A 23,490-nucleotide genomic window follows, 5' to 3' on the forward strand; every position below is an offset into this window, starting at 1 on the left:
ATATACAAATATAGAGATAGAGATAGAGAGATGATAGATATACACGTGGATAGATCAGATAGATATAGATATAGATGATAAGAGAGACAGAGATAGATGATAGATTATAGATAGATAGATAGATAGATAGATAGATAGATAGATAGATAGATAGATAGATAGATAGATTGATTCTCCTCCGGCTTTAGAATTGATAGATAGATAAGATAGAGATGATAAATATATGTAGATGATAGATAGAGAGAGAGAGATGATAGAGAGAGATAGAGATAGAGATTATAGAGATAGATGATAGATATACATATGGATAGATCAGATAGAGATAGATGATAGAGAGATAGAGATAGATGATAGATGATAGATTGATTGATTGATTGATTGATTCTCCTCCGGTTTTGGAATTGCTAGATAGATAGATAGAGATAGAGATAGAGATAGAGATGATAGATATAGGTAGATGATAGAGAGAGATAGATGAGAGAGAGAGATGATAGATTATAGATAGATTGATTGATTCTCCTCCGGCTTCAGAATTGCTAGATAGGGAGAGAGAGAGAGAGAGAGAGAGAGAGAGAGAGAGAGATGATAGATATAGGTAGATTATAGATATACATATGGATAGATCAGATAGATATAGATGATAGAGAGATAGAGATAGATTATAGATAGATTGATTGATTGATTGATTCTCCTCCGGCTTTAGAATTGCTAGAGAGAGAGAGAGATGATAGATATAGGTAGATGATAGAGATAAAGTTATAGATAGATATAGATAGATGGTAGATATAGCTATGGATATGGATAGATGATATAGATAGATAGAAATATAGATACTGATTGATTGATTCTCCTCCAGCTTTAGAATTGCTGGGAAAAAAAACACCACATTTTTCTCGGATAGATTCTCTCTGCCCAACCGCTTCCGTCAACCTCAAATGTTTGCATTTTTTCTTTTTTCTTATGTCTAGAATTCTCACCTCGCCCAGTCCTTGAGGAACCTGGTCTGTCAGAATCCCTCCTGCGCCCCCATCAACGGCTCGCCGGAGCCCCCCAAAGCCTGCGCAAACCCCCATCAAGTCAACGGAATAAGCAACTGGTGAGTGAGTCCAGGCTCTTAGGATCGGATTCCGCTCTGCGATTCCGTGACTCTCAGGATTTCCTGCTTGAGCAGGGGGTTGGAGTGGATGACCTCCAGGGTCCCTTCCAACTCATTCTATGATTCTGTAAGGGTCTTCCACTCGAGCAGGGGGGCTGGACCAGATGACCTCCCAGGTCCTGAAGCCCGTCCTTCTTTCCCACACAACGACATCCCTGCCAAGCTGTCCGGTACCTTTCCCGTTTCTTCTCTTTCACCCCTCCTCCCCACTCCCTCACCCCATAATCCACAGCCACTCCATTCCCCCGCAGACTGTCCAGCTGGCCCCATAATCCTCAGCCACTCCAATTCCCCCGCAAACTGTCCAGCCGGCCCCATAATCCTCAGCCGCTCCATTCCCCCGCAAACCGTCCAGCCGGCCCCATAATCTTCAGCCACACCGGCCCCATAATCCTCAGCCGCTCCATTCCCCCCCAGACCGTCCAGCCAGCCCCATAATCCTCAGCCACTCCAGTTCCCCCACAGACCGTCCAGCCGGCCCCATAATCCTCAGCCACGTCAGCCACTCCATTCCCCCGCAGACCGTCCAGCCGGCCACATAATCCTCAGCCACGCCGGCCCCATAATCCTCAACCACTCCATTCCCCCCTAGAGCGTTTAGCCGGCCCCATAATCCTCAGCCACGCCAGACCCATAATCCTCAGCCACTCCATTCCCCCGCAGACCGTCCAGCCAGCCCCATAATCCTCAGCTACGCCGGCCCCATAATCCTCAGCCACTCCATTCCCCCCCAGACCATCCAGCCAGCCCCATAATCCTCAGCCACTCCAGTTCCCCTGCAGAGCGTCCAGCCGGCCCCATAATCCTCAGCCGCTCCATTCCCCCGCAGACCGTCCAGCCAGCCCCATAATCTTCAGCCACGCCGGCCCCATAATCCTTAGCCACTCCATTCCCCCCCAGACCATCCAGCCGGCCCCATAATCCTCAGCCACTCCAGTTGCCCCGCAGACCGTCCAGCCGGCCCCATAAACCTCAGCCACTCCAATTCCCCCGCAGACCATCCAGCCAGCCCCATAATCCTCAGCCACACCGGCCCCATAATCCTCAGCCACTCCAGTTCCCCCCCAGATCGTCCAGCTGGCCCCATAATCCTCAGCCACTCCAATTCCCCCGCAGACTGTCCAGTCAGCCCCATAATCCTCAGCCACTCCATTTCCCCGCAGACCGTCCAGCCGGCCCCATAATCCCACACAACGACATCCCCGCCGAGCTGTCCGGTAGCTTTACTTTTTCTTCTCTCCCTCTCCCTCCCTCCCTCCCCCTCCCCGCACAGCTTGAACGCCGTCGCCACCGGCGGCGGCACCTGCCCTCCGGAAGGCCCGACCTCCGACCGGCCTCTCAAGAGACCCATCCCGGCCAACCACAGCCTGCCCGGCGTGGCCTCTGGCCTGGACAGCAGCTGCGTGGCGGCCCGGATCCGTCCCATCTGCCGATACAAGAAGCGCCGGCTGGTGAGAATCAATTCCATCGCCCACCTGAACCGAAAGGTACGTCGGAGCGCTTCAACCGCTCCGCAGGCCAGGCGGACCTGGCGAGCGGGCTCCTCGGAGAGTCTCCCAGCCGGGGAGAAGGGAAGAGGGGGAGGAAGAGGAGGAGGAGGAAGGACTGTGGGGTCCCTGGTGCTCTCTGAGCTGGGGGGTTTCCTTGCAGATGTCTCGTGACCCAACTAGGCAACGTCATCAGGGCAGGAAGGAAGGAAGGAAGGAAGGAAGGAAGGAAGGAAGAAGAAAGAAAGAAAGAAAAGAAAGAAAGAAAGAAAGAAAGAAAGAAAGAAAGAAAGAAAGAAAGAAAGAAAGAAAGAGAAAGATTGGACTGTGTGGTCCCTGGTGCTCTCTGAGCTGGGGGGTTTCCTTGCAGACGTCTCGTAACCCAACTAGGGAACGTCATCAGGGCTAGAAGGAGAAGGAAGGAAGGAAGAAAGGAAAGAAAGAAAGAAGGAAGGAAGGAAGGAAGGAGAAAGAAAGAAAGAAAGAAAGAAAGAGAAAGATTGGACTGTGGGGTCCCTGGTGCTCTCTGAGCTGGGTGGTTTCCTTCCAGACGTCTCGTGACCCAACTAGGGAACATCATCAGTGCTAGAAGGGAGGAGAAAGAGGGGAGGGAGGAGGAGGAGGGGGAGGAAGAAGAAGAGGAGGAGGAGGAGAGAAAAAGAAAGGAAAGTGGAGGAAGAAAGAAGGAAAAAGAAAGAGAGAAAGAAAAGAGAAAGAAAGAAAGAGAAAGAAAGAAAGAAAGAAAGAAAGATTGGACTGTGGGGTCCCTGGTGCTCTCTGAGCTGGCTGGTTCCCTTGCAGACGTCTCGTGACCCAACTAGGGAACGTCATCAGGGCTAGGAGGAAGGAAGGAAGGAAGGAAGGAAGGAAGGAAGGAAGGAAGGAAGGAAGGACTCTGAGCTGGTTGGTTTCCTTGCAGACGTCTCGTGACCCAACTAGGGAACGTCATCAGGGCTAGAAGGAAGGAAGGAAAGAAGGAAGGAAGGAAGGAAGGAAGGAAGGAAGGAAGGAAGGAAGGAAGGAAGGAAGGACTCTGAGCTGGTTGGTTTCCTTGCAGACGTCTCGTGACCCAACTAGGGAACGTCATCAGGGCTAGGAGGAAGGAAGGAAGAAAAAGAAAGAAAGAAAGAGAAAGAAAGAAAGAAAGAAAGGAGGATTGTGGGTCCCTGGTGCTCTCTGAGCTGGTTGGTTTCCTTGCAGACGTCTCAGGACCCAACTAGGGAACGTCATCGGCGCCGGAAGAGAGGGGGGAACTTATGGAGAGGAGGAGGAAGAGGATAAGGGAAAGAGGGGGAGGAAGGAGAGGGGTTAGGAGGAGGAGGGGGAGGAGGAAGGCTTGCGAGCGACCCTTCGCTCTTTCCGCCTTGCAGCCGCCCAAGCCGCTCAGCCTGAGGTGCAGCTGCGAGCAGCCCAACTCCTGCGTCTTGTGCGAGTTCAAGGCCTCGTTCCAGACCCTCCGTCCGGAGAGCCTGTCCTTGGAAGAGCGGATCGCCCTGCTGGATTCCGGCTTCCACCCCATCCTCTCCTTCCCGCACAGTGAGTAAACTTTACTCCGCGTCTTTACTCCAACTCCTCCCAACTCGTGACACATTACAACCCCGGGGCCGGCTTCTTCGCTCCTTCCGTTCGGTGGGTTTTTTTGTGTGTGTGTGTGTGTGTGTGTGTGTGTGTGCGTGCGTGTGTTTTGTTTTTTTTGTCAGAAGGACGGAGCGGACTCCTTGGCGAAGCGCAGGTCGCCGTCCTCCTCCTCCTCGGCTTGGAACGGGACACACACACCCCGTTCCCGTCAGTAAGCGAGACAACAGCTGCTCTAAGCGAATCTTGTTCAATTCGTTGCAACCAACTTCGATCAGTTGCCGGGCCGTTCGGCGAATCGGCCCCCCCTTTTTTCTCTCCCCCCTCCGTCCCCCTTCCCCCCTTTTTTGGCTTTGCCGGATGGAAGGTCGCAAAAGAGGGGGGGTGATCGGCAGGAGGGCGTCTCCGTGCGACGGTCGCCGAGACCGTCGGAATGTGGGTTGCTGTGTCCACGGTCGAAAATTTAAAAAAGTGGCGGGGGGGGTCCTGTCCCTTTTTTTTTTTTTTAGTTCATTGCCGTTCGAACATTGAACGGTCAGGAATTATCCGTCGAGGAACGTTTTTCAGACGGGGGGGGGGAAGTTGCACGAAAGGATCATTTTGAAAGAGAGAGAGAGAGAGACAGACAGACAGACATGCAGAAAGAAAGAAAGAAAGAAAGAAAGAAAGAAAGAAAGAAAGAAAGAAAGAAAGAAAGAAAGAAAGTCACATGCAGAAAGAAAGAAAAGACATGCACAAAGAAAGACATGCAGAAAGAAAGAAAAAGAAAGAAAGAAAGAGTCACATGCAGAAAGAAAGACATGCAGAAAGAAAGAAAAGAAAGAAAGAAAGAAAGTCACATGCAGAAAGAAAGAAAAGACATGCACAAAGAAAGACATGCAGAAAGAAAGAAAAAGAAAGAAAGAAAGTCACATGCACAAAGAAAGACATGCAGAAAGAAAGAAAGAAAGAAAGAAAGAAAGAAAGAAAGTCACATGCAGAAAGAAAGAAAAGACATGCACAAAGAAAGACATGCAGAAAGAAAGAAAGAAAGAAAGAGAAAGAAAGAAAGAAAGAAAGTCACATGCAGAAAGAAAGAAAAGACATGCACAAAGAAAGACATGCAGAAAGAAAGAAAGAAAGAGTCACATGCAGAAAGAAAGAAAAGACATGCACAAAGAAAGACATGCAGAAAGAAAGAAAGAGTCACATGCAGAAAGAAAGAAAAGACATGCAGAAAGAAAGACATGCAGAAAGAGAGAAAGAAAGAAAGTCACATGCAGAAAGAAAGAAAAGACATGCAGAAAGAAAGACATGCAGAAAGAAAGAAAGAAAGAAAGTCACATGCAGAAAGAAAGAAAAGACATGCACAAAGAAAGACATGCAGAAAGAAAGAAAGAAAGAAAGAAAGTCACATGCAGAAAGAAAGAAAAGACATGCACAAAGAAGGACATGCAGAAAGAAAGAAAGAAAGAAAGAAAGAAAGAAAGAAAGTCACATGCAGAAAGAAAGAAAAGACATGCACAAAGAAGGACATGCAGAAAGAAAGAAAGAAAGAAAGAAAGAAAGAAAGAAAGTCACATGCAGAAAGAAAGAAAAGATGCACAAAGAAAGACATGCAGAAAGAAAGAAAGAAAGAAAGTCACATGCAGAAAGAAAGAAAAGATGCACAAAGAAAGACATGCAGAAAGAAAGAAAGAAAGAAAGAAAGTCACATGCAGAAAGAAAGAAAAGACATGCACAAAGAAGGACATGCAGAAAGAAAGAAAGAAAGAAAGAAAGAAAGAGAAAGAAAGAAAGAAAGTCACATGCAGAAAGAAAGAAAAGACATGCACAAAGAAGGACATGCAGAAAGAAAGAAAGAAAGAAAGAAAGAAAGAAAGAAAGTCACATGCAGAAAGAAAGAAAAGATGCACAAAGAAAGACATGCAGAAAGAAAGAAAGAAAGTCACATGCAGAAAGAAAGAAAAGACATGCACAAAGAAAGACATGCAGAAAGAAAGAAAGAAAGAAAGAAAGAGAAAGAAAGAAAGAAAGAAAGTCACATGCAGAAAGAAAGAAAAGACATGCACAAAGAAGGACATGCAGAAAGAAAGAAAGAAAGAAAGAAAGAAAGAAAGTCACATGCAGAAAGAAAGAAAAGATGCACAAAGAAAGACATGCAGAAAGAAAGAAAGAAAGAAAGTCACATGCAGAAAGAAAGAAAAGACATGCACAAAGAAAGACATGCAGAAAGAAAGAAAAAGAGAAAAAAGAAAGAGACTTGCAGAAAGAAAGAAAGAAAGAAAAAAGAGACGCAGAAAGAAAGAAAAAGAGAAAGAAGGGAAAAAAGAAGGACAAACATGCAGAAAGAAAGAAAGAAAGAGTAAAAAGAAAGATGCAGAAAGAGAAGGGAAAAAAGAAAGAGACATGCAGAAAGAAAGAAAAAGAGAAAAAAGAGACGCAGAAAGAAAGAAGGGAAAAAAGAAAGACAAACATGCAGAAAGAAAGAAAGAAAGAGTAAAAAGAAAGATGCAGAAAGAAGGGAAAAAAGAAAGAGACATGCAGAAAGAAAGAAAGAAAAAGAGAAAAAAGAGACGCAGAAAGAAAGAAGGGAAAAAAGAAAGACAAGACTTGCAGAAAGACGAAGGAAATGACAGACATGCCGAAAGAAAGAAAGAAAGAAAGAAAAAGAGAAAAAAGAAAGACAGATGCTGAAAAAAAGGCACATGCTGAAAGAAAGAAAAAGGGATGCATAAAGAAAGAAAGAAAGAAAAAGACAGGAAGGAAGGAAGACAGACAGACAGACAGACGTGCCTCCCTGCGGCAAGGTCCCTTCGAACTCTGTAACTCTGGAAGGGTCTCCTGCTTGGGCAGGGGGCTGGACTAGAGGACCTCCGAGGTCCCTTCCAGCTCTACCAATTGATTGATTGGCTTGAGAGACGGGGTGCAATAGCCGTAGTCCGTGTACTCCAGCCCTCCTGAAGTAAATTTCATCGCTCTCTCTCTCTTTTCTCTCTTTCTTTCTCTCCCTCTCTTTCTCCCTCTTTCTTTCTCTTTCCCTCTTCCCTCTCTCCTTTCTCTCTATTTCACTCTTCCTGTTTCTTTCTCTTTATTTCTTTCTCTCTTTCTCTCCCTTTTTCTTTCTCTTTCTCTATTTCTTTCTCCCTCTCTCTCCCTCCCTCTCTCTCTCTGTTTCACTATCTTTCTTTCTTTCTCTTCCTTTCTCCCTCTTTCTCTTTCCCTCTTTCTCTCCCTCTCTCCCCTTTTTTATTTCTCTTTCTTTCTCTCTTCCTCTTTCTCCCTCTTTCTCTCTTTTTTACTTCTTTATCTTTCTCTATTTCTTTCTCCCTCCCTCTCTCCCTCCCTCTCTCTCTCTCTCTCTCTCTCTCTCTCTCTCTCTGTTTCCCTATCTTTCTTTCTTTCTTTTTTCTCTTCCTTTCTCCCTTTCTTTCTCTTTCCTTCTTTCTCTCTCTCCCCTTTTTTATTTCTCTTTCTCTCTTCCTCTTTCTCCCTCTTTCTCTCTTTTTTACTTCTTTATCTTTCTCTATTTCTTTCTCCCTTCCTCTCTCTCTCTCTCTCTCTCTCTCTGTTTCCCTATCTTTCTTTCTTTCTTTCTTTCTTTCTTTCTTTCTTTCTTTCTTTCTTTCTTTCTTTCTTTCTTTCTTTCTCTTCCTTTCTCCCTCTTTCTTTCTCTTTCCCTCTTTCTCTCCCTCTCTCCCCTTTTTTATTTCTCTTTCTTTCTCTCTTCCTCTTTCTCCCTCTTTCTCTCTTTTTTACTTCTTTCTCTTTCTCTATTTCTTTCTCCCTTCCTCCCTCTCTCTCTCTCTCTCTCTCTCTCTGTTTCCCTATCTTTCTTTCTTTCTTTTTTTCTCTTCCTTTCTCCCTTTCTTTCTCTTTCCCTCTTTCTCTCTCTCCCCTTTTTTATTTCTCTTTCTCTTCCTCTTTCTCCCTCTTTCTCTCTTTTTTACTTCTTTCTCTTTCTCTATTTCTTTCTCCCTTCCTCTCTCTCTCTCTCTCTCTCTCTCTCTCTCTCTCTCTCTCTGTTTCCCTATCTTTCTTTCTTTCTTTCTTTCTTTCTTTCTTTCTTTCTTTCTTTCTTTCTTTCTTTCTTTCTCTTCCTTTCTCCCTCTTTCTTTCTCTTTCCCTCTTTCTCTCCCTCTCTCCCCTTTTTTATTTCTCTTTCTTTCTCTCTTCCTCTTTCTCCCTCTTTCTCTCTTTTTTACTTCTTTCTCTTTCTCTATTTCTTTCTCGCTTTCTTTTTGTCTATATGTCTTTATTTCTTTCTCTCTTTTCCTCTTTCTCCCTCTCTTTTCTTTACTTTCTCTATTTCTTTCTCGCTCTCTTTCTCTCCCTTTCTCTATATTTCTTTCTTTCTCTCTCTCTTCCTCTTTCTCTCTCCCTCTCTTTCTCTCTTTCATTTTTACTTCTTACTCTTTCTTTTTTCCCCTTTACTTTCTCTTTTTCTCTTTCTTTCTCTTTTCCTCTTTCTCCCTCTCTCTCTTTTTGTCTTTACTTTCTCTTTCTCTATTTCTTCCTCGCTCTCTTTCTCTCCCTCCTCTCTTTCTCTCCCTTTCTCTCTTTCTTTCTCTCTCTCTCTCTTCCTCTTTCTCCCTCTCTTTCTCTCTCTTTCTTTCTCTTTCTCCCTCTCTCTCTTTTTTACTTCTTTCTCTTTCTCTATTTCTCGCTCTTTCTTTCTCTTTCTCTTTCTTTCTCTTTTCCTCTTTCTCCCTCTCTCTCTTTTTTTCTTTACTTTCTCTTTCTCTATTTCTTTCTCGCTCTTTCTCTCCCTCCTCTCTTTCTCTCCCTTTCTCTCTCTTTCCCTCTTTCTCCCTCCCTCTCTTTCTCTCTTTTTCTTTTACTTCTTTCTCTTTTATTGCTTTCTCGCTCTCTTTCCCTCCCTCCTCTTTCTCTCTCTTTCTTTCTCTTTCTCCCTCTTTCTCTCTTTCTTTTTTACTTCTTTCTCTTTCTCTATTTCTCGCTCTTTCTTTCTCTTTCTCTTTTCCTCTTTCTCCCTCTCTCTCTTTTTCTTTACTTTCTCTTTCTCTATTTCTTTCTCGCTCTCTTTCCCTCCTCTCTTTCCCTTTCTCTCTTTCTCTCTCTCTCTTTCCCTCTTTCTCCCTCCCTCTTTCTCTTTTTCTTTTACTTCTTTCTCTTTTATTGCTTTCTCGCTCTCTTTCCCTCCCTCCTCTTTCTCTCTCTTTTCCCTCTCTCTCTCTCTCTCCCTCTCCCTCTTTCTCTTTCTTTCTCTTTTCTTTTTCTCCCTCCCTCCCTCCCTCCCTCCCAACAGGCAACCCTCTGCATTTGCACCTCGAGGCCTTGCTCCGAGAAGACCACTGGCCGAGCCCCAAACCCCAACCTCGGAAGCCGCCCCACGGCCGCTTGAAAGACCTGACCAACAGCGTCTGCTCCCCTTCGCTCGCCGCTCCGGGTAAAGTCGCGCCGGGCAACGGGGCTCCCCCTGCAGGATGGGCGGTGTAGTTCGAAAGGGGATCCTGGTTTTGCTTCATCTGGCTTATCTCCGGTCCCCCAACAATGATAGCTAGATTCTCTCTCTCTCTCTCTCTCTCTCTCTCTCTCTCTCTCTCTCTCTCTCTCTCTCTCTCTCTCTCTCTCCGTCTTTCTCTCTTTCCATCTCGTTCTCTCTCTCCCATCTTTTCCCTCCCTTTGTCTTTTCTCATTCTCTCTCTCTCTTTTCTCTCCCTTTCTCTCGTTCTCTCTTTGTCCATCCTGTCCCTCCATCTCTTCTCCATCTTTCTTTCCATCTCGTTCTCTCTCCATCTTTTCCCTCCCTTTGTCTTTTCTCATTCTCTCTCTCTGTCTTTCTTTCTTTCCATCTCCTTTCTCTCCCTTTGTCTTTTCTCATTCTCTCTCTCCGTCTTTCTCTCTTTCCATCTCCTTCTTTCTCTCCCTTTGTCTTTTCTCATTCTCTCTCTCCGTCTTTCTCTCTTTCCATCTCCTTCTTTCTCTCCCTTTGTCTTTTCTCATTCTCTCTCTCCGTCTTTCTTTCTTTCCATCTCCTTTCTCTCCCTTTGTCTTTTCTCATTCTCTCTCTCCGTCTTTCTCTCTTTCCATCTCCTTCTTTCTCTCCCTTTGTCTTTTCTCATTCTCTCTCTCCGTCTTTCTCTCTTTCCATCTCCTTCTTTCTCTCCCTTTGTCTTTTCTCATTCTCTCTCTCCGTCTTTCTTTCTTTCCATCTCCTTTCTCTCCCTTTGTCTTTTCTCATTCTCTCTCTCCGTCTTTCTCTCTTTCCATCTCCTTCTTTCTCTCCCTTTGTCTTTTCTCATTCTCTCTCTCCGTCTTTCTTTCTTTCCATCTCCTTCTTTCTCTCCCTTTGTCTTTTCTCATTCTCTCTCTCTGTCTTTCTTTCTTTCCATCTCCTTTCTCTCCCTTTGTCTTTTCTCATTCTCTCTCTCCGTCTTTCTCTCTTTCCATCTCCTTCTTTCTCTCCCTTTGTCTTTTCTCATTCTCTCTCTCCGTCTTTCTTTCTTTCCATCTCCTTTCTCTCCCTTTGTCTTTTCTCATTCTCTCTCTCCGTCTTTCTCTCTTTCCATCTCCTTCTTTCTCTCCCTTTGTCTTTTCTCATTCTCTCTCTCCGTCTTTCTTTCTTTCCATCTCCTTCTTTCTCTCCCTTTGTCTTTTCTCATTCTCTCTCTCCGTCTTTCTTTCTTTCCATCTCCTTTCTCTCCCTTTGTCTTTTCTCATTCTATCTCTCCGTCTTTCTCTCTTTCCATCTCCTTTCTCTGCCTTTGTCTTTTCTCATTCTCTCTCTCCGTCTTTCTTTCCATCTCCTTCTTTCTCTCCCTTTGTCTTTTCTCATTCTCTCTCTCCGTCTTTCTTTCTTTCCATCTCCTTTCTCTCCCTTTGTCTTTTCTCATTCTCTCTCTAATTTGTCTTAATCTATTTCTGTCTAATCTACCTAGCTATATCCGATCTTATCGCTATCTAGTCCACGTCCCTTTCTATTTAATCTGTCTAATCTCTATCTCTATGTTGTCTGTCTGCATGATCATCTGTCTATCTGTCTCTGTTTAATTCTCTAAGCTCTTATCTAGTTGTCTGTCTAAATCATCATCTGTCTATCTGTTGTCTGCCTAATTTATCATCTGGGTGTGGGTGGGTGGGTGTATTGTCTGTCTAATCTCGTCTGTGCCTAATGATCTAGTCCAGTGATGGGAGACCGAGTGCCCAAGCTCTAACCCGAAACCCACTCATGTATCGTGGGCGTGGCCCGTTGGGTGGGCGTGGCCCGTTGGGTGGGCGTGGCCGGGGTGGTAACAGCAGACTGGATGGGACTAAAAAGTTCAATCAAGTCCGACTTTGCAAGATCTTTCCCCCCCCCCCCCGCCCCGCGAGAAGTTGACATTGATTGATTGATTGATTGGTGTTTTTCCGTGGGTTTTTTGCGGAGGCCTAAAACGCAAAGGTTTTATAAAAGCCAGCTGAAGGCCTAGGACTGGGGCGACGGCGCGCGTGCCCACAGAGAGGGCTCTGCGTGCCGCCTGTGGCACGCGTGGTGCCATAGGTTCGCCACCACGGATCTAGTCTGTAATCTCTTGTCTACCTACCTACCTACCTACCTATCATGCATCTATATCATGGGTCTTCAAACTCGGCCCTTTTATGACTCATGGACTTCAACTCCCAGAATTTCTCAGCCAGGCATGCTGGCTGAGGAATTCTGGGAGTTGAAGTCCATGAGTCATAAAAGGGCCGAGTTTGAAGACCCCTGATCTATATCATCCCTCATCTATCTGTCTATCATACATCTATATCAATATCTATCATGCAACTATATTATCTATCTACCTATTTATCATACATCTATATTTATCAATATCTATCATGCACCTACATCATCTCTATATCTACCTACCTATGACTGCCTATATCTATCTATCTATCACCTCTATCTACATATCTATCTACCTACTTATCATGCATCTATATATCATCTATCTGTCTATCATACATCTATATTTATCACTATCAATATCTATCATGCAACTGTATCATCTACCTATCACACATCTATACTTATCAATATCATGCACCTATATTATCTATGTATCTATCATACATCTATATCAATATCAATATCATGCACCTACATCATCTATCTACCCACCTACCTACCTACCATGCATCTATATCATTCCTCTATATCTTATCTATCTATCTGTCATACATCTATATTTATCAATATCATGCAACTATATCATCTGTCTCATACATTATCAATATCATGCAACTATATCATCTGTCTATCGTACATCTATATCAATATCTATCATGCAACTATATCATCTGTATTGTACATCTATATCAATATCATGAAACTATATCATCTATCTTTCATCTATATTTATCAATATCAATATCATGAAACTATATCCTCTGTATCCAAACTCATATATCAATATCAATATCTCATGCATGTATATCCTCTTATCACACATCTATACTTACCAATATCATGCACCTATATTATCTATGTATCAATCATACATCTATATCAATATCATGCACCTATATCATCTCTCTATCTACCCACCTGCCTACCTACCATGCATCTATATCATTCCTCTATATCTTATCTATCTGTCAATCTATATTTATCAATATGCAACTATATCATCTGTCTATCATACATCTATTTCAATATCATGCAACTATATCATCTGTCATACATCTATATCAATATCGTGCAACTGTATCACCTGTCACATTTATGTTTATCAATATCATGAAACTATATCATCTGTCATCTATATTTATCATTATCATGCAACTATATCATCTGTTTGTCATATTTATCAATATCATGAAACTATCATCTGTCATAAATTGTATCAACATCATGTAACTGTCATACATTTATATTTATCAATATCAATATCATGCAACTATCATCTGTCTCATACATTATATTTATCAATATCATGCAACTATATCGTCTGTCTATCGTACATCTATATCAATATCATGCAACTATATCATCTGTATTGTACATCTGTATCAATATTAATATACAACTATATCATCTATCTTTCATCTATATTTATCAATATCAATATCATGAAACTATATCCTCTGTATCCAAACTCATATATCAATATCAATATCTCATGCATCTGTATCCTCTTATCATACATCTACACTTATCAATATCTATCATGCACCTACATCTCTATATCTATCTCTCTGTATCTATCTAAACTATCATAAAATCTATATTTATCAATATGCATCTGTATCGTCTCCATCATACATCTGTACTTATCAATATCAATCATACATCTATATCACCTCTATATGTATGTATCATCTATATCTGTCATCTATATCACACAACTATACTTACCAATAACAGTAGCTTATCATGCATGTATATTGACTATCTATCTGTATATCTTATCATCTCTCAATCTTTCATCTATCGATCATCTCTATACGATGTCTGTCTAATTTGCCGATGCCTTGTCGGTTGACGTTTTAACGGTCGTTAAGCGTGAAAACGGTCAGGAGTGCCCTCCTTTCCTCCCCCCCCCCCCCCCCGCAAATGCCCCTGTAACTTTGCTCGCTCCACGGACCGTTATAAGTCGAGGACGACCCGTGTGATAAAGGGATGCCCAAAGGCGTCCAAACACCGTTCCTATCTGCATTAGCACTCGCCTCCCCCCTCCCTTTTGGGAACTGTCAACGGTCGCTAAAGGGAGCGTGTTTTTCTTTAAGCCGAGGCCTTGCCGGTATTTCTAGCCGAAAGGCAGACTTGCCAATGCCCTCGTTCAGATCGGGATTCTCGGCGAGCCAAAAATTGAGTTTCGGGGTGGGTGGGAAGCCAGGCGGACGAAGGAATTTAATTACCAATTTCTTATTCCCCCTCCTTCGTTGAAGCCCCCGGCCCTGGGGCGGAACTGTCTCCGACTTACAACGCTTTCTCTTCTCTCCTCTCCTCTCTTTCCCTTTTGTCAGCTGCTCTGCTGAAAGGGCTGGCCAGGTACAGCCTCTGCGCCCCTCCCCATCGTCCTCGCAGCAAGCCCGGCACTTCGCATCCGGCGCCGTCTTCCTTCTGCCTCGAAAACTCTCCTGGTCCAGCCGCCAACAATGTTCCGGGTCATCCCACCGCGGCCGGCAGCTCAGCGCTGGTGAGTGAGCGGGAACGGGATCCTTTGGGGGACACACACACACACACACACACACACACCTCTTCCCTTCTAGCGCTGAGGACGTTCCCTAGTTGGGTCACGAGACATCTGCAAGGAAACCACCCAGCTCAGAGTCCTTCCTTTCTTCCTTCCTTTCTTCGTTTCTTCCTTCCTTCCTTCCTTCCTTCCTTCCTTCCCTGATGATGTTCCCTAGTTGGGTCCTGAAACATCTGCAAGGAAACCACCCAGCTCAGAATCCATCCTTCCTTCCTTCCTTCCTTCCTTCCTCTTCCTCCTAGCCCTGATGACGTTCCCTAGTTGGGTCCTGAAACGTCTGCAAGGAAACCACCCAGCTCAGAATCAATCCATCCTTTCTTTCTTCCTTCCTTCCTTCCTTCCTTCCTTCCTTCCTTCCTTCCTTCCTTCCTTCCTTCCTTCCTTCCTTCCTTCCTTCCTTCCTTCCTTCTTCTCCCTTCTAGCCCTGATGACGTTCCCTAGTTGGGTCCTGAAACATCTGCAAGGAAACCACCCAGCTCAGAATCCTTCCTTCCTTCCTTCCTTCCTTCCTTCCTTCCTTCCTTCCTTCCTTCCTTCCTTCCTTCCTTTTCCTCCTAGCCCTGATGACGTTCCCTAGTTGGGTCCTGAAACGTCTGCAAGGAAACCACCCAGCTCAGAATCCATCCTTCCTTCCTTCCTTCCTTCCTTCCTTCCTTCCTTCCTTCCTTCCTTCCTTCCTTCCTTCCTTCCTTCCTTCCTTCCTTCCTTCCTTCCTTCCTTCCTTCCTTCCCCTCCCTTCTAGCCCTGAGGATGTTCCCTAGTTGGTTCCTGCAAGGAAACCACCCAGCTCAGAGAGCCCCAGGGACCGCACAGTCCTTCCTCCTCCTCCTCCCTTCCAGCACTGACGACGTTCCCTAGTAGGGTCACGAAACGTCTGCAAGAAAAACAGCAAAACTCTTTGAGAACGTCAAGGAGCCCACAGTCATCTCCTCCCCCTCCTCCCCCTCCCAAATCCGCTTCCCACCTAGTACTGATAACGTTCCCTAATTGGCTTGAGAGACGTCTGCAAGAAACCCCCACCCCACCCCGTCCCCCAGGCTCCGAGACCACCGAGCACCCCTCGGTTCAACCCCTAGCTTTCAAAACCCTTCCCCCTGTAATCCACCCCAGGGCGGTCCCAGGGAAGTCGGCCTCGCCTCTCTGTCCATCCATTAAAAAAAATCAAAAAGACCGTTTTGGGGATGCGGCGACGTGCGCGATATCAAGCGCTACCGTAAAAGCAGAGAGGTTGAATTAAGGCGGTGTCTGTCTCTCTCTCTCTTTTTTTAAACGATTGTGGTTTTGTTTTTTCCTTTTTTTAAATTTTCCTCCCGATCAGCCCGCCAAGAAGAAGAAAGCGGAGACGTCCTACGATATCAACAACATCGTCATTCCGATGTCGATGGCTGCAGCGACCCGGGTGGAGAAGCTGCAGTACAAAGAGATTTTAACCCCGAGGTCAGTTGGTTTTGAGAGACACAGCTTGACTTGAGTTAAAAAGAAGGAAGGAAGGAAGGAAGGAAGGAAGGAAGGAAGGAAGGAAGGAAGGAAGGAAGGAAGGAAGGAAAGAAAAAGAAAGAAAGAAAGAAAGAAAGAAAGAAAGAAAGAAAGAAAGAAAGAAAGAAAGAAAGAAAGAAAGAAAGCCGGGAGGAAAGTCTTGTCAATTTTAACAGACGAGCTTTTTTCCCCGTTCCGAAAGGAAGACGGTGGTTTTCGTGGGATTGGCTTTCCTTTTTTTTTTCGCGCTTTCCCACCCGCTGCCGTTCAGGGGAATGAACGGCGCTCGTGCGGGAGTCGCCCGGCTCTTCAGCAAAGCGTTTTTCTGCAGCCCCAGCGGGTGGGGGTGTCCTTAACAGCTTGCTGAATGCCTGCCAGCCACCCTGAGCACCCCGCTCAATTTCCTTGGATCGTATCCCCTTCCGTTGAGATCCATCAGCCGACGTATCTGTAGTGTTCTACTACATCTAGTTCTTCTCTAGGTAGAATTTTTTTTTCATACAGACATGGAAACACACACACGCACACACACACACACAGATATACACAAACATAACCGTTATCTATATCTATATATAGAGAGAGGTAGGTAGGTAGATAGATGAGAAAGAGGGATGATAATGAGAGATGATGGATGGATAGATAAGAGATGAGAGAAGTGATAGATGATAGATTAGATAGATGAGAAAGGGATGATAATAGACGAGAGATGATGGATAGATGAGAGATAATGAAAGACGAAAGAAATGATAGATGAAAGGGATGATAGACGACAGATGATGGATAGATGAGAGATGATGGACGAGAAATAATGGATAGATGAGAGATTAGATGAGGGGTGATAACAATAGACGAGAGATGATGGATGGATAGATGAGAGAATGAGATAGATGAGGGATGATAGATGATAGATGAGAGAAATGATAGATAAGAGTGATGATGATAGACGTAATAGATGAGATGATGGATAGATGATAGAGATAGATAGGTAGATATAGATATATAAATGAAAGGTAAGAGAATAGATAGAAAAATGATAAAGAATGGAATAGGAATAGATACAATAGACATACTCGTATTTCCACGAAAGTAAGACCGGGTCTAATATTAATGTTTGCTCCAAAAGATGCATTACGGCTTATTTTCCGGTTAGGTCTTATATTTGGGGAAACAGGGTAGATAGATCTAGATAGATCATAGTTATACATAGATGATAGAGATAGATAATATATAGATAGATAGATAGATAGATAGATAGATAGATAGATAGATAGATAGATAGATAGATAGATAGATAATAGATATTGATAGATGATATTGATAGATAGAGTATATATCTACATAGATAGATAATGTAGATGACAGATTTAGAAATAGATAGAGATATAGATAGAGATAGATAAATATAGATAGATAGATAGCCTCACTTACTGTCTGCCCTCAGCCGAGGTGAACAGGAGCCCTGTCCAAATTGCTAACAGCAAAAAGCTCTGAGTGTGTCCGTGCTTTGTGTGTGCGTCATTTTGCTCCGGAGGAAGGGGAATACGGGAATAACACCCCCACCCCCCGGCTTTATGAACGTGCCGACTTCACCTCTTTGTTTTCTCCCCCTTCCTTAGCTGGAGAACAGTGGATCCCAAAGAGTTGGTGATCTTAGAAGAGGCAGACACGGAGGTAAGAGACGGATCTCCATCAGGGCGCACCTCTGGCTGAGGAATTCTGGGAGTTGAAGTCCACCAAGTCATACAAGGGCCCACTTGGAAGACCCCTGTCTTAAAAGCATCCCGGCTGAGGAATTCTGGGAGTTGAAGTCCCCCCCCCCAGTCACCAAAGGGCCCCCGTCTTCAATGCCTGCGCACACCTGCCCCTCGCACAAAATCATCCCGTCACACGCTCGCCTGCACCGGGCCACCAACCTGGAAACGTCTACAAGAAGGCTATCCAGAGAGCACCTCCAACCCCCCCCCCCGTCCCTCCTTCTAACCCTGATGAGGATCCCTAGTTGGGTCCTGAAACGTCTGCAAGGAAACCACCCAGCTCAGAGTGGAGCAAGGACCCCACAGTCCTCCCTCCTCCTCCTCCTCGCCGTTCTCCTTCTCTTCCTTCTCTTTGCGGACCTCTTTGACCTCCGCTTTCTTTCCTTCTAGCTGGAAGACACATCGGATGAAACATATCTGAACTATCACCAAAAATTTGAAGAGCTGGAACGGGCCCGCTGGGATTCCTGGACGGGAACGTCCTCCCACCGACGAGGCAACAGGTATTTGTTCCCGCAGGGTTTCCCTCCACCGGAGAGGCTCCTTCCACACGAGAAGATGGCGGGTCAACCTTTGGGGCACCAGGGACCGCTTCTGTGGAGAAAGCTTTTTTTTTTCCCCTGCGGATCGGAGAGTGGGCGGTATTGTGTGCTGCCTGCGTCCCACGAATGGAACTGGTTTGTGCGGACTGGTTGCTGGCATGCCACGGCCCGCTACCAGACCCGGGGTTGGGGAATCCCCTGCTCTAAAGAGGTCTTAGGTATGCTGAGGTTGCAAGTTGATGAAGGAGAGAGAGAGAGAGAGAGAGAGAGAGAGAGAGAGAGAGAGAGAGAGAGAGAGAGAGAGAGAGAGAGAGAGAGGTGTAAGGTAGATTAGATGGATAGGTGGGTAGGTAAGAATTGGTAGATTGATTAGGTAGGTGGATTGGTAGAAAGGTAGATGATAGGGATGGATGGATGGAGATTTAGGTAGGTAGAAGATAGCTTGGGTAGGTGGATTAATGGATGGATGGATAGATAGACGGACAGATATTTAGGTAGATAGATGATAGCTTAGGTGCGTGGATGGATAGGTAGGTAGGTAGGTAGATAAAGAGATGATAGACAGAGGGAGATGATAGATACAGATACATAGAGGGAGATGATAGATAGATAGATAGATAGATGATAGATAGATAGATAGATAGATAGATAGATAGATAGATAGATAGATGATAGAGGGAGATGATAGATACAGATAGACAGACAGACAGACAGACAGATAGATAGATAGATAGATGGATGATACAGATAGAGAGATGATGGATGGATGGATAGATAAAGGGAGATGATAGATACAGATACATAGGTGATAGATGACATAGATAGGATAGAGAGATAAAGGGAGATGATAGATACATAGATGGAGGATAGATAGATATGATAGATACAGATACATAGAGGAGAGAGAGAGAGATGGAGATGATAGATACAAATACATAGAGGGAGATAGATAGATAGATAGATAGATAGATAGATAGATAGATAGATAGATAGATAGATAGATAGATATTTAGGTAGATAGATGATAGATAGCTTGGCTGGATAGATAGGTAGAACATAGCTTGGGTGGGTGGGTGGATGGATGGATACATAGATACAGACAGACAGATATAGATAGAGTGAGATGATAGATACATAGATATATAGAGGGAGATGGATGGATGGATGTGGTAGATCGATGTGGATTGAATAGGTTGATGGAGAGTTATAGGGAGGTAGAATATTGATAGGTAGATAAGACACACAGACCAGCAAACATAGTTGAATGGATGGTTGAGAGATGATAGATGATAGCTATAGATATGATGGATGGAAGGATCAGACAGGAGAGATGACAGCTGGAGAGATGATAGCTAGAGAGATGATGGGTGGGTGGATGGATGAATGGATCGAAGGGTTCATGGATGATAGCGAGATCGATGATGTGGATGGATGGATGCATAGATGCGTGATAGATGATAGATAATGATAGATTGAGATGAATGGATAGACGAGATATGACAGCTAAAACGGGGGGGATGAATGTATGGATTGGATGGACGGAGGGACAAACTAATTGCCCCACGGCTGGCTTGGCAATCCTGCTTTAGGGATAATAATGCAGCAGGGACAAGCCCCTGGAAGCTAATCACCAGGGTGCGGCAAACGAGACACCCGGTGTGGTGCGGTGTGGCATTACACACCATCTAAATTCTACAAACGAACGATTGGGTAATGTCTCTAGATCAGACGCTTGGGGGGAGGGGGCGGCTTAGAAGAGAGAAGTCACCAACCATTCAATCCGTTGCCTGACCTGCTTCCCTCACCGCCCCAGGAAATCCAATGGATCATTTTTTTTTCCTGGAACAGTTCACCCCTGATTGGGAGCTGGCAGGCCGTGGAGCTTTTCTCTCTTCCCGGCGTGTGTCGCGCACCCTACAATTTTCCCTACTTGTGGCCACCTTTTGGAGAGGTGCCTGTCGATGGACACTGCCCTTTCCGTCTTTGGGGTGGAAGGAGTAAGATTGCCCACCTCCCCCGCCCACCCCCCTAGCTCCCCCACCCGCCATCTTGACGTCTTTCCAGAGAGCTGCCTTTTTTTTTTCCTGGCTGCTAAGTTAATTCAGGTGCTCGACGGGCTTCCCTTTTCTGTCCTCCTCGCAGGAGCTCCCACAAAGCTGACGGGCGCTGGGCGCATCCTCCCGGCTGCCAGGAGAGCGGGCCGAATAGCCTTCACTACCCCCAGGGGGCCAACTCTCCGACTGCATCGCTCAGCCCGGACCCTTCCGGCATCCTGACGCCCCTCTTGCTAAGAGGCCGAGGAGGGAACTCCTTCAGTGAAGACTCTTCCTTCAGTACCGACGAGGTCCAGGTGAGGCCACCGGGGCTGGTTCCAAGAGAACGTGGCCTCCTGTCCGTGGGCAACTCCGATGGGCAGATCGTCCTCGGTTTAGGGCAGCCCGTCGGAAATGCAATTTGGGGTCTGTCTTTGAAGAGATGCGTGTTCTGTCCCAGCCTACTTGACAGAAACTCGATCCTCAACACGAGCGGTGTTCTTCAGCAACCATCCCCTACTACACCTTCCCTTTTATTATTCAACCTGATGCCTTCTCCTTTCCCTTTGGAGCCGCCCCGTTGCGTTCCTTTGTCCTACTCTTTTTTTTTTCTGCCGGCGCTTTTGTGCATCTTGGATATCTCCCAGCTGTGCTTCATCACTGTCCAACTCAAGTCTCCCAGCACAGCTGTGTCTCAGCCTAAGCGGGAGTAGAGGGGCCAGGCTCCTCGTCAGGCTGTAAGTCTTGGGAGCCCCCTCAGATGCCCCACGATTGCTTAACGATAGCCGTTCCCATTGCTGCCCTTAAGCCCCACAGTCTCATGTAGCCACGGCTTCCCGCCGGCTTCCCCACTGACTTCCTAGGGCAGGGGTCGGTGACCTTAAACCCTCCAAAGAGCCACTTGGACCCGTTTTTTCCCCAGAGAAAAGAAAACACTGGGAGCCGCAAAACGCGTGCGAGGGGGGAGAAGCTTGATTGAAGAATTTAATTAAAAAGAAATAGAGGCTGCTGTGCATGAGTTCTCTCTCTCTCTCTCTCTCTCTCTCTCTCTCTCTCTCCCTCTCCCTCCTTCTCTCTCTCTCTCTCGCCCTCCTTCTCTCTCCCCCCTCTCCCTCTCTCCAATTTTCTGCTCACCTGGCAAGCTGGCTTCACATCGTTCTCCGACAAGCTGACACACATTCTTATTGGGCTGGCTCTCCTACCCTTGGTCTGCCAGTCCTCCATTCAGTGTGTGTGTGTATGTGTGTGTGTGAGAGAGAGAGAGAGAGAGAGACACAGAGAGACAGAGAGAGAGAGCTGCTGCTTCCTGCGGAGACGCAGCAAAGGCAGGAGCCCCACCCAATAAGTTTGTCAGCTTGTCGGAGAACAGTGTGAGGCCATTCCTTTTACACACACACACACACACACACACACACACACACACACACAGAGAGAGAGAGAGAGAGAAGCGCATGTGCCTCTTTCTGTCTCTCTCTCTCTCTGCAAATGGAGTGGGAGCCGCTCAAGACTGAAAGAGCCGCATGCAGCTCCAGAGCCGCAGGTTGCCGACCCGTATCCTAGGGGAAGCCAGCGGGGAAACCGTTGCAGATTGAAATCGCAGCAGTCCTCGACTTAACAGCTTGGTTAGCGATTGTTTGACGTTCCGACAATCGAGGTCCATTTTTTTCCCCCACACTGATGACGGTTGCAGCATCCCCCTGGTGACGTGATCGAAATTCAGACGCTTGGCACCTCACTCCTATTTATGACGGTTCCGGTAACCCGAGTCGTGGGCTCAAACTTTGGACACTTAGGAACTCCTGTTTATGACCGGTCACAACGTCGTGTGTGTGTGTGTGTGTCACATGATCCCCTTTTCCGACCTTCCGACGAGCAAAATCAAAAGGGGAAGCCAGATTTGCTTAACAACCGCGCCACTCTCTTTAACAACTGCGACGATTCACTTAATAAGTGTGGGGGGAAAAAAAGTCCTAAATCACTTTTTCCTGTGCCGCGGTAACTTCGAGCGGTCGCCAAATGAATACGTTGCACGTCAAGGACATGCATGCATTCCTGCAGAGGTCTGTTGTGACTGCAATCAGTCATTTAAGCAACAGGTCATAAGTCGAGGACTACCTGTATATGCCTTCTGTTCCTCTTAACTCTGCCGTTCTTCCTCTTTTCTCCAGAACGTGCCGCCTTGGGACCCCCGCACCTTCCCTCTTTCCGACGCCGACTACCGGGCGCTTCATGGCCCCTCCCACAAAACCTTTGGCCAGCCGCGGGACGAAGCCTTGAGGACTAACCACCTCAACGTCGCCGGCTTCCCTCACCCGAGGGAGGCGTTCCTGGCCAAGCGCCAGGTGCCTCACGAGCACGGCGATCGGCAGCGCCCGGCCGAGCCCTTCGTCCCGCCTACCCTGAACAACAGATGACCTCTTGGGCCCCGGAGAGAAGACGTCGGGAGAGTGGCACACCCACACGCTAAGAGAGGCATCACCGAGCTCGGCTGGCGAGCCAGGCGCCGGGCAAGTTGGGCGCAAAGCGGAGGTCCGTCTTTGGACTAGGAAGCTCCCCACGACCGGCGAAGAAGGGCCGGCAGGGGCCGTGAGCCGAGCCTCTGTGGGGGCGGGAGGAGGGGGCGACCTGGAGAAGCCCGTCGGCAGGTGGGAGAATTCGGGAGCACCACAACAGGAAGGAAAGGTTAAGGGCTGTGGGAGACCCCCCCACACACACACACATACACTCAAAAAAATAATAAAAAAATAAAGGGGAACGCTAAGAGGCTGCATCACACACCCAGATGGGACGCTTGGGAATGGACGCCGCCGACCGGAACCTCGAAAGCAAGAGGGAAGTGTGGATTGATTTGGAGAGATTGGTTAGTGGATGATGGGCTTCGTTCCCCTGAGCCGCTGTTGTCGGGGGTGGGGGCTTGCGAAGAAAGGGCGATCAATTTCACACAGTTTATCCTTTTTAAGCTATCTATGCCGTTCTGGAATCCGCGCTTTTCCGAACGCAAAAATCCCGTTCCGGAATCGGCGGTTGTTGTTATTATTATTTTTTTCTCCAAACTTTGGAAATCATGGTTCTCCTGATCTTGGGGGGGGGGGGGAGAAAAACGAAACAAAAACGAGCAATCATGGTTGCAACCGGCGCTTTCTAGACTTTTCTATCCAGAAAAGTGGTCGATCCTATGCAGTTGTACGGAAATGCTAATTTAATCAATAAAAAAAGGAAACTTGACCGGATGAATTAAGAATGAAGGCTCCGAAGTGGTCATTGGGTGAACAAGCTTCCCTTCAGAAGTTGGGGATGCTCC

The 23,490-nt window shown here is 46.1% G+C and overlaps 1 protein-coding gene across 2 annotated transcripts in view; it reads left to right on the forward strand.

The window, feature by feature from the left end:
* Positions 1-23,282, forward strand: part of LOC308678065 (KAT8 regulatory NSL complex subunit 1-like) — a 40,030-nt gene extending 16,748 nt beyond the window's left edge. The window contains exons 4-13 of one of the 2 annotated variants that reach the window (XM_081344891.1): positions 969-1,096; positions 2,430-2,643; positions 4,014-4,179; positions 9,467-9,607; positions 14,152-14,324; positions 15,700-15,818; positions 17,477-17,531; positions 18,005-18,117; positions 20,299-20,506; positions 22,358-23,282. In XM_081344891.1, the coding sequence (XP_081201017.1) occupies positions 969-1,096; positions 2,430-2,643; positions 4,014-4,179; positions 9,467-9,607; positions 14,152-14,324; positions 15,700-15,818; positions 17,477-17,531; positions 18,005-18,117; positions 20,299-20,506; positions 22,358-22,603 (1,563 nt within the window). In that variant the 3' untranslated portion in view covers positions 22,604-23,282. The remainder of the gene's footprint in view (positions 1-968; positions 1,097-2,429; positions 2,644-4,013; positions 4,180-9,466; positions 9,608-14,151; positions 14,325-15,699; positions 15,819-17,476; positions 17,532-18,004; positions 18,118-20,298; positions 20,507-22,357) is intronic. The other variant, XM_081344892.1, reaches the window with a different exon arrangement.
* The last annotated feature ends 208 nt before the right edge of the window (positions 23,283-23,490 follow it).

The sequence above is a fragment of the Vipera berus genome (genome assembly GCF_964194415.1).
Source record: "Vipera berus genome assembly, chromosome: Z".
In the NCBI taxonomy this organism is placed as follows: Eukaryota; Metazoa; Chordata; class Lepidosauria; order Squamata; family Viperidae; genus Vipera; species Vipera berus.